Source organism: Megalopta genalis, chromosome 1 (assembly GCF_051020955.1).
Source record: "Megalopta genalis isolate 19385.01 chromosome 1, iyMegGena1_principal, whole genome shotgun sequence".
In the NCBI taxonomy this organism is placed as follows: domain Eukaryota; kingdom Metazoa; phylum Arthropoda; class Insecta; order Hymenoptera; family Halictidae; genus Megalopta; species Megalopta genalis.
Window position 1 is genome coordinate 36,542,081 of NC_135013.1, and position 10,865 is coordinate 36,552,945.

The window sequence follows — 10,865 nt, forward strand, 5'->3', positions numbered from 1 at the left end:
TCAAATTGAACGTTGTCAATTTGTAAAAATTAACCAATTAGAGCAAAGACAAACTATAAGTACATCTTTCATAGTGGCTCGCTAAATCTCCTGAGTCTTACGATGAGAAAAGATCAATATGCATACATATAATGTACATAAACTACACCCATGCACACGTATTTTTTCTTATTGCATGATGCTTATGCATATTTACAGAAGAAGCTAAGAGTATAAATTGTGCATTGAAATGGGATCTGATAACGAAATATGTGAAGACGAAGATGAAATCCTCGTGTATGTAGAATTTGAAGGACTTGTGGACGGTAATGTGTTTAGCGAAGAGCAACTACAATTAGATATGATCGGTATAGACACAGAACATCCGATCATGAAAATTAATGGGAAGGTAATTTAACATTGTGTCATACGTAGGACAAATAAAATTATACCGGCAACATTATCGATAATTCTAATGATTCTAGTTTTACGAAGGTACTTACGAAGATGTTGGTGGTACATATATGTTTTTCGCAAAAAACGACACTCTTGTAGCAAATGATCCTGTTTTCGATGAAATTCCAAGTTTAAAATATTTTGCTAAAACTAGAAAGATTTTAAAAATGCAGAGAATTTTTATAAAACCTAGAACAGAAGTACTTGGTGATTCGGATCATTATCAATGCATTCCAAACTTGAACACTCTTCAAATAGCTGGAGTACCATGTCGATATCAAGAGGAAGGTATAATTCAGTATCATTCTGCTTAATAGAATAATAATACAATAATTGCAATATAGTTTATATTTTTCTATTTATGTCTTTGTAGCTCTTTCCTTTTGGAAGTCTGAGAGAACTGATAGATTAAATGCCCTGCATTCTTATTTGGAGAAACGACGGATCAGACAAGAGAAAAAGGATCTAGGTATAACATTAGAATCAGATTCTGATGAAGATAATCCTTTTGCCATGTACAGCCATAAGGATGATTCTAATATTGTGAATAAGGTTGAAGACACTTGTGACCAGGATGAAGAAACTTCTAGTCATTGCGGCGATGAATTTCACTCTAAGCCAATGTTTCCTAATGAAATTATAAATGAAACCCTAAATACAATTGAAAGTAGTTGCGATAGCAATATTCAAGAATTTGAAACATCTGCAGTAAAATCACAATCTTCAATTTTAGCGGATGATAATTGCCATTTAAATACACACAAAACTAGGTTGCTCAAAAAAAAGAATGTAAGTAAGGCTCGTACCATACAAAAAGTAAAAGATAAAAAAGCACGACCTTTATCGAAAGGTAGAAAGCCCTTTAACAAAATAGAAGAAGCGTCAGAGACTGCTACTTCAAGTACTATAGAAAATAAAAACATTGAAGATAAATTTAAACAAATAATAGTAGAAACATGTAATACAGAAGTTAATCGACAAGAGTCAGATATTGATAAAATTTCTAAACAACTGAAACGAGAAGCAAAAATGAAAGAAATATCAGAACAGTTGAAAGCATATGCAAGAGAATATAAATGCTAAAATGGATTGACAATCATGTGTATTGATTAAATAATTGCACAAAGTATGTATCACTTACATAAAAACTTATTTGTTAATGCCAATATTTTCTGCAGCAATTTCACACAAATACATTTTAAAATTAAAGAAATATAAATAACAATAACATACTTTGAATAACATTTATTTATCTCTTTGTTTCGATCACATGATCGAATATTTTGTTTATACTAGAAACTAATAAAATGTATGTAATATATAGTAATTTTTGTTGTGTATTCTCTACACGTTTATTTATAAAATATTGTATTTAATTATGCGCATATAAAAAAAATTGTGTTGCAGCACTTTTTAAATGTTATATTGGGATATTTTTATTTTACTTTCTTTTAAATAAAATTCTGATATTACCATGATTAAAAAATCTCAATATTTTAAGGCTTTTGTTATTATTATGTATACCTTATATAAATTAATTTAAAAATACTGAATTATTTTAAGAAATTGTAAAGTAGTGACTGATTATTAGTTATGTGGGCTGTTTAAATTTGTTAATATGAAAATAAACAGCATACATAATACACAGTTTAATAATGTGTAATTCATTGTCTGTAGATGTGTATATACGGTTTCATTTTTTCACCAATTCAAATCACCGGGAAGCTCATCAGGATAATCACCAGTTAGACAAGCGGTACAGTGACCAATGTAACTGCTTTCTCGATTATCCATACCAAATCTAACAGCTTTTACAAGTCCGTCTACTGAAAGGTATGTTAAACTATCAGCTCCGACATGTTTCGCTAGTTTTATGTTATCTAATTTATTTGCAATTAATTCTTCCCTTGTTGGTATATTAATTCCCATATAACATGGATACTTTAATGGAGGTGAAGCTATTTTAATGTGAACCTACAAAGATATGGTTGAATATAATTATTTTTTTCAAGATCATAACATAATAATCATAATAAATATACAGAGTGTGCACTATTAGAATTAACAATTCTTGACAAACTTACTTCTTTCGCTCCAGCATCTCTGAGTAACTTAATAATAGGTCCAATAGTATTTCCTCTAACGATTGAATCGTCAATAAGAATCAACTTTTTTCCTTTTACATTTTCTGATAAAGCTCCAAATTTCTTTGCTACACCAAGTTGCCTAAGTCGTGTACTAGGTTGAATAAACGTCCTACCAACGTATCTATTTTTACATAATACTTCCGCGAAAGGTATTTGAGACTACAAATAAAAAATTATTTCTTAAAAATGTAATTTTTAATGCGAGACTAATTCAAAAACAAATATGATGCATCTACCTGTCTGGCATAGCCATGAGCAGCTGCAGTTCCTGATTCAGGTACAGAACTGACTATATCTGCCTCTATTGGAGATTCTAAAGCAAGTTCTCGTCCACATTGCATGCGAACGGAGTATACCATTTGTCCTGTACAACAAAAAAGAGAACTTGAAAACTTCTATTCGCGTCATCTCGGTGTCGACATATTATTCTTTAATTTTTATAATTTACCTTCGAAAATACTGTCGCTACGTGCAAAGTAAACATATTCAAATATACAAAAGGCCTGTGGCTTCTTGTCTGGTCTATCGACAATGTCTATAGTTTTAATTCCTTCACGTGTGAGCTCCACAATTTCACCAGGAAATACTTCACGCACATAACGTGCTCCAATACTTAAGAATCCACACGATTCAGAGGAAATAACCCAACCTTCAGGTTCGTCATCGTCGTCATCTGATTCATTTCCAGCTACATGAGAACAATTTATTAAACTGTTTCTTTTTTAGAGTAAAACATAGTTATATCTATATTGACATACCCAAATTTCCAATCGGTACAATTTTTCCAAGACACAATGGACGATTTCCATAGGGATCTCTAACGCCATATATTTTGTCTCTTTGCATGATTACTAAAGAATATGATAATGGTGCTAATTGCATGAGATGTTTGATACGTGCTGGCCAATCTGGACCATTAACTTCACCTTCGGGAGGATTTAAACAAAGAGCTTGCGTAATTAATTCAGAATCTGAATAAGTTGACAAGCCAACTCCACGACCTAACACCTAAACATAAATCGTATATTAAAAAATTGTTTGACTATAAGGTTCAAAAAACTGAAATATATTTCAGCTATTAGCATTATGCCTACCATCTTCCTTAAAGATTCTGTATTAACTAATTCTCCATTATGAGCAACAGCTAATGCTCCGTGTGCAGTGTGAACCACAAATGGTTGACAATTAACTTCTTCGCTTGCTGCACTTGTGCTGTATCTAGTATGACCAATGCCAAGATTTCCACTAAGTTTCTTCATATTTTCGTCGTTAAAAATGTTGTTAATCATTCCCATACCCTTGTGAACATGAAAGGATTTTGAGCAAACACCTTCACTAGTAACAATTCCAGCACTCTCTTGGCCCCTATGTTGTAGGGCAACTAAACCTAGGCAAATATTGTCTCTGTGAAAGAATTGGTGCTTACTTTTAAAAAACAACTAGAAATAGAAAGTATATGGATTAATTTACCTAAACAGATAACTTGACCAACATCAATTTGAGACGGCCAATCGCCAGCAGCAATGCATCCAAAAACACCACACTCATGAGTAAGTCCAGATAAAGATTTTTGATCTTTAGTTTCTTCATCACTATGTAATCTTTTGCCTTTGTTATTCTCTATGGATATTGTTTCAGTCTGAGATTTTATTTGTGTGTTGCAAAACATTTTTATAGTAATCTAAAAAGACAATTCGCTTATTAATTAGTTTAAAATTTACATGTAAAATTATAATTTTATAATAAACAAGTTATACTATTGCATTTAGTTATCCCTCTTCAAAAATATTGAGTTATGCAGTAAACATTACGCAATAGTAACAGAAAGCAAATATTATTTGTATGTTACACAGCATGTATTAGACCCCCTTGAGATTTCTTCCCAATTATCAGCAATGCTCTTGTAAACTATTGACCCCTGCCAAGCTGATAGAACTTCTTTTTCAATGTTACTACTTTACTTTTTTTATATGCTTGCTTAATCAGTATTTCGCAACTGATTTCGTCAGTGTATTACATTCACATTGGTATGCGTACAAGATAGTTGTAAATTAATCTTATAAGTTCAAGCAGTGTTGCAAAAATATTGCAGTTCTTGCACAAAACAGATATTTCGTGATATAAAACATAGACAAAAAAGAAAAGAAAAAAAGATAATATTTATTTATGTAGCAGTAATTAAAAGAAAATAGTTTTTAAATCGTTCTGTTTTGAAATTTATATGCCTATTATTTGTAATTCGTTCTGTTCGGTATGACATGTTCGTGTACATGTACATTTATTTATGTATGCGTATATATATTTTGTATACTACAATATAATGGTACAATTAAATCTAATTTTATTAAATTGCTCAAAATTTGATCATTTAAAGAACTTGTATTCGTAATTATGTATATCATAGACCGTAGCCACTTGTTGAATGAAAACCTTAATTGTAAAACAAAATCAGATATATTGATTTTTAATTCAAATTTTGTGCATAAACCTGTTCTACAGTGTTGGCAGAAGAAAGTATTATCTATACGATTTAAATAATATAAGAGTTCAGGAGTTTAGAGCATGCGTTTACATACCACGTGCGTCAAATGGTTTGAGCGTCGTGATGTTCTCCTGTCCTGTCAGCTTGAAAGAGATCCGCATGAAATGCGACTCTCGACTGGCTTCTAGAGCACGAATGAATACGTAGACCAATGGAAACCTGCTTTTGACTGGGGGGGTTAACTTATTTAGCTATTATCTTACTTTTAAAATTATCGATTTTTTGCTTATACTAATTAACAAAGTAACTGCAATCGCAGAAAGTTTAAGACACTGTTAACTGTAATTCGTTTTTCAGTAATGAAATTATGTATATGATCAAGTTTATTATGTAGAATAGTTACTATGTAATACAATTCATCTATGCGCGTCCTATACAATATCTATAGATCCATTGTAAGCGTCGATCACAGTTTGCTTTTTTTCTAAAATATGTTACGCATGAATTCAAGCTTATATAATGATAATATATTATTAATATAACATATATTAATTGCTATTCTCTTTGAAAATGTACATGTTAAACTTATTTCTAATTTATATTTTATTTTGATCAAATAATAAATATATTCTTCATAGTATGTATTTTATGGATTTGTATTGTAATCTGCTATGTCCCGTGGATAAACAAGATAGTATAATAGGAAAGCAAATGAATATTTCTCTCAATTCCTTCAATCTGGATATAAATAATTTCCAAATCATGTTTATCTATTCATTGCTGTTCTTATCCTATACATATTTACATTCATTTACCACTTAACCCACATAAGAATAATTTATAAAATTACACCAATCAAATGCAGCAGAATTTTCAAAGTGGGGATTGCTAACGACACGATTAAGCACAATTCTACAAGAGAGAAGCTGGCATTCGAGAAGTAAACGAAGAAGAAGAAACATGGATGGTAAGCAGTAAAACAAATAACAATTATCATGATAACACGCAAATTTTAAATGTTAATTATTGCCATATTTAAAATTTTCATTCACCATTTTGAAAATTGTTCTATTAAAGTTTAATTATCCTTTTGCACGATTGTACATATTACATTAAAGAAATTGATTGTTAGATTTGTGTTGACTAAAATACATGTTTAACATGAACTAAAACAATTTATAATTGATCGATATTATACGATTTCTTGGTATCTAAAAAAGTTATCGTACAAAGAAATACATACATGTGTTTTTTTGAGTTCTATAGATTTTTTTATAGCTTTTCTTATACTATACGAACCTAACTAATAATTCAACATCTTTTTTTCAATTAAAATTTTACAGTAAGCAAATTATTTGAAATTCCAAATGATAATATTTTTTAACTAATTGTATTTGTGTAAAACGTTTCTGTTTCTGATTTACAGAATATAAACGTGGAGATTTGATCATTGAAGGGAAAACCAAACAAGTGTATGAACTGAAGAATAATCCTGAATTATGCATTTTAATAAGCAAAGATCGCATCACTGCTGGAGACGGTGTAAAATCTCATAACTTGAAAGGCAAAGCTGCTATTAGCACAGCTACTACAGCTAAAGTCTTCCAATTATTGAAAGAGGCAGGATTAAAAACTGCATTTGTTAAAGTGGTGAATGACACAACTTTTATTGCTAAAAATTGCAAAATGGTACCCATAGAATGGGTTACCAGAAGATTGGCTACTGGTAGCTTCCTGAAGAGACATCCAGGTTAACGAATATAATATAGCATATAAATTAATAAATTATCTGGTGAAATTAAATGTAAACATACTTATATTTATTTTACTATAGGAGTTCCAGAAGGATATAAATTCAATCCACCATTGCAAGAAACATTCTTCAAAGATGATGCTAACCATGACCCTCAATGGTCAGAAGAACAAGTTATTTCTGCAAATTTTATGTTTAATGGAATTAAAATAGGAAAAGATGAGTTTGATATTATGCAACGAACAACTGTTGTTGTATTTGAAATTTTGGAAAGAGCTTGGGCAACTAGAGATTGTGCTCTTATTGACATGAAAATAGAATTTGGTGTGGATATAAATGGTGAAATTATGGTAGCAGATATAATTGATAGTGATTCTTGGAGACTTTGGCCATCTGGTGATAAAAGACTGATGAAAGACAAACAAGTATTTGTTAATACTACTATTTGGATTGTTTCAATATATTTATTATTATTTAATTAAATCTTTCATTCCAGGTATACAGAAACCTAGCAACTGTTACTCAAGAAGACTTGGATGTCGTAAAACGTAATTTTGAATGGGTAGCAGATCAATTAGATCATCTTATTCCCCCAAATAATAGTTTAGTTGTTGTTTTAATGGGTTCACCATCTGATGAGGAACATTGCAAAAAAATAGCAATACATGCCATGTCTTTTGGTTTAAACGTGCAACTTCGCGTGTGTAGCGCTCATAAAGGAACTCAAGACACATTACATATTCTCTCAGAATATGAAGGTATCTCTGAAAAGGTATATATTTACTCCAAAACCGAATTACTTATTTTGTCATAGAATACATATTCTTAAAAATACGAATGATATTATCAGTGTAGCAACAGTGGAGTTAATTCTTTGTTTTTCACTTTCCGCGGATTGTATCCGACCTGTATATCTTTCAAATGTGTATGTCATGACACCATACTATCGCCAAAACATAGTGATAAAACAACCGATATAAACGAATATATGTACTACTTGTTTTTAAGTTATCGTCGGTTGTCTTTCTTTCTCCTAGGTGGTGCTAATAGCTGTAGCAGGGAGAAGCAATGGACTGGGTCCAGTACTGTCTGGAAACACGCCTTTGCCTGTTATTAATTGTCCACCTTTTAAACCAGACAACATTTCACAGGACATATGGTCGTCAATCAACGTACCCTCAGGTGATTTATAATTACGCATTTAATTAGAATTATCATGAACGTATCCAATATTATTAATTATCATTAATTATATTTTATTTCTAGGAATTGGATGCACTACAGTCGCTTATCCTGAAAGTGCTGCGCTTGCAGCAGCTCAAATTCATGCATTACACGATCACCTTGTCTGGTCGCGACTAAGAGTTAAGCAGTTAACCAATTTTGTCGCTTTAAAAAAAGCTGATTCGAAATTACGAAATCTTGTTATTTAATGTTTTTGTGTTGGCTGATGAGTGTTAAAAGACACAAAGGACTTTCATTCATTCTTCAATATATTTGCCAATTAACAGTAACTGTGTTTACTTTTTACAAATACTATATATTATATATTCTTACAAGTTTAATTTGTAATCGATTTAATATCTAAATGTTCATGCTAGCACTCTTTGTATATACAATATTACTGTTTCTCCTCATGATTCTTTATTGGTTACAAGTATATAATATTCATTTGTTTCCACTGAAGCAAATTTTTGAATAACAAAAATGCATACACATTTTCGATACTTGCAATGATAATTTTGTACTGTTACTATGTCATTCAAGAAACAATTTTTTGCATTGATAACTTTGATATGTTAGATGTTTAATCTAAAACGAAACAAATGTATCAAGTTACATTAAATTACATCAACATGTATTGTGACATTAAATGAATGAACGAATCAATAGAAACAAATATTACCATTACAATTACTGGTTTTTACTTGCTAAAGTTTCTATTACCGCAGTTTCCTTTGGACAACTTTCAGTTAATATTACTGGCCCGTTTTCTGTTATCAAAATATCATCTTCAATGCGTACACCTAAACCATGAAATTGTGGTGGTGCAAATTGATTTCTCGAGTTTATGTATATACCTGTAAATATTCATGAAGTAAATGTTGAGTGAATTAAAATAATATATTCGGTTGATTTGTACCTGGTTCTACAGTTACTATCATTCCTGGTTGGAGTTTTATACTTCTAGAAATTTTTCCTGTATCGTGCACATCCATTCCTAAATAGTGACTTACATGATGTGGACAATACATGTATGCAGCTGAAAGTAACTTATCACCGGTCAAATTTGTTGGTATCAATCCAATTTTTTGTAAGCTCGTGCCTAATAAAAAGCACATATCATGGAATAATTCGTCCAACGTAGGCATTTCTTTCAGTCTATAAATTAAAATGTTCTGAATATCTAATATAATATCATATAAAAGTTTTTGTTCTTGCGTGAACTTGCCATTGATTGGCCATGTTCTGGTTACATCAGATGTATAACCATGATATTCGCATCCTAAAAGAAGTATAGATCTAATAGAGAATATATAAAAATATCCTAAGTAATTTTATATTTATAACAAACCTGCATCCATTAAAACTATGTCCTTGTTTTGAATAAATTGATTATTATTAATGTAGTGAATAATATTAGCATTTTTACCCGATGCAACAACTGGTGGGTATGCTAAAATTTCTGCTCCATTCATACGACATACATAGTCCACAGTTGCAAACAATTGGTGCTCAGTCATTTTTGGTTTTGATATTTCTATTGTTTTAACTATTGCAGTAGAAACAATTTCACAGCTTTTTTTCATTAAATCAATTTCTGATGGAGACTTAATTAATCTGATTTTATGAATTATACTTGTAGGAGAAACAAATTTTTTATTATTAGTTTTTTTCATTAATTCAAGTAACTTTTTATGCAAGTTTTGTTGCACTACATCGTTACTTTCATACCACATAACACATTTATTGTTTTCATTTAGAAATGAAACCAAAAACTGTTCAAACTCTGTTACAGGAAGTGCTAAGTCAATGCCAAACAATCTAGGGGCATCTTCGACTCTGGTTCTAGGTCCATCCCATAATTCAGAATGCTCGTCTGACTGTCTTACAAATAACACAGTTGAAAAATTTTCATTCTTTGCTGTAATTACCAAAACACTGTCCGGGTCTTGACAACCAGTGAAATATAAGAAGTCCGTATTTTGACGAAATACGTACGGGATTTTGTCAGAAATGTATACTTTCGAAGCTGATGGAATAATTACAATATGGGATCCGTCTACATTTGCAACGGAATCATGCAAAAAAATGCTTTCCATCAACTTAATTCGCCTACTTTTAAATTCGTTAAGCTGGATACCTGGTACAACTTCCCCTTTTTTAATCAAATGAGGATGCGTTATCGCGGTTGGTTGACCGCATGCTCGACAAGGGGTTGTAGACAATTCCTCTGATTGACATCGGCTCATATTGTTTGCAAACGTGTTTATCGAATGTCGAATATGTCTTCGTTGTCCTATAATTAGGATTTACCTTCTAATTGCGTACAAGTTTTGAAGATTAACACGAACGATTTCATGCAAATCTTCAAACAACATAACCTATTCCGTAACACTATTTTTATTTCCATTTTATTTACTCACCATATTTTCGTATGTACCGTATGATAGAACCTCTTACGTTGCTAAACATTTTCATGTACCTTGAATTAATATTCTTTCGATCCTTCAATGTATAAAATATTTCGGTTCAATGAATTTTCGAGAGTGTCAATACCTTCGACATCGTACAGTGTATGTACATTGCAAAGTGTTCACTCGTGCTCACAGTCAATTTGTGCGATGCTTCTGTGAACAATGTTGTACACAAAATGTATTTCGTACACATAAATATTCCGAAGAAAAAGTTTGATACATAATCATTATGCGACAAACTATGTATACGAGTATTCAGTGATGTATTACCTGCGCTGTTTTATATTCTTCGCCGATTATCGCGACTTCATTACCGTTCGTGACTGTCGCTCGAATTTTTTTAACGATCA

The 10,865-nt window shown here is 31.2% G+C and overlaps 3 protein-coding genes across 7 annotated transcripts; 1 reads left to right on the forward strand and 2 right to left on the reverse strand.

Annotated features, from left to right (window-relative positions):
• The first annotated feature begins 132 nt into the window (after positions 1-132).
• Positions 133-8,959, forward strand: Paics (PAICS bifunctional enzyme). 3 transcript variants are annotated; one of them, XM_033483149.2, is made up of 8 exons: positions 2,203-2,268; positions 4,061-4,132; positions 5,930-6,031; positions 6,491-6,814; positions 6,899-7,242; positions 7,314-7,589; positions 7,855-7,999; positions 8,084-8,959. In XM_033483149.2, the coding sequence occupies exons 2-8, from the start codon at positions 4,129-4,131 to the stop codon at positions 8,248-8,250; spliced, it is 1,362 nt and encodes a 453-aa protein (XP_033339040.1). In that variant the 5' UTR covers positions 2,203-2,268; positions 4,061-4,128; the 3' UTR covers positions 8,251-8,959. The 3 variants fall into 3 exon arrangements, 2 of the variants coding, with proteins under 2 accessions (XP_033339040.1, XP_076379595.1); XM_076523480.1 differs by having other exon boundaries at positions 5,933-6,031; XR_013033826.1 differs by lacking the exons at positions 5,930-6,031; positions 6,491-6,814; positions 6,899-7,242; ... (1 more) ...; positions 7,855-7,999; positions 8,084-8,959 and adding exons at positions 133-388; positions 465-723; positions 809-1,561 and having other exon boundaries at positions 2,113-2,268; positions 4,061-4,346.
• LOC117227686 (amidophosphoribosyltransferase) lies at positions 2,070-5,298 on the reverse strand. Of its 3 annotated transcripts, XM_033483147.2 has the most exons (8): positions 5,159-5,298; positions 4,053-4,263; positions 3,677-3,969; positions 3,341-3,590; positions 3,031-3,270; positions 2,819-2,946; positions 2,520-2,741; positions 2,070-2,409 (listed from the first exon to the last, which is right to left on the reverse strand). In XM_033483147.2, exons 2-8 carry the CDS (start codon positions 4,249-4,251, stop codon positions 2,137-2,139), a joined length of 1,605 nt encoding a protein of 534 aa, XP_033339038.1. In that variant the 5' UTR covers positions 4,252-4,263; positions 5,159-5,298; the 3' UTR covers positions 2,070-2,136. The 3 variants fall into 3 exon arrangements, with proteins under 3 accessions (XP_033339038.1, XP_076378987.1, XP_076379023.1); XM_076522872.1 differs by lacking the exon at positions 5,159-5,298 and having other exon boundaries at positions 3,677-3,986; positions 4,053-4,190; XM_076522908.1 differs by lacking the exon at positions 5,159-5,298 and having other exon boundaries at positions 3,677-4,007; positions 4,053-4,175.
• LOC117227687 (xaa-Pro aminopeptidase 3) lies at positions 8,293-10,604 on the reverse strand. The gene is made up of 5 exons (XM_033483148.2): positions 10,465-10,604; positions 9,393-10,337; positions 8,961-9,323; positions 8,724-8,898; positions 8,293-8,629 (listed from the first exon to the last, which is right to left on the reverse strand). Exons 1-4 carry the CDS (start codon positions 10,517-10,519, stop codon positions 8,732-8,734), a joined length of 1,530 nt encoding a protein of 509 aa, XP_033339039.2. The 5' UTR covers positions 10,520-10,604; the 3' UTR covers positions 8,293-8,629; positions 8,724-8,731.
• Between the last annotated feature and the right edge of the window lie 261 nt (positions 10,605-10,865).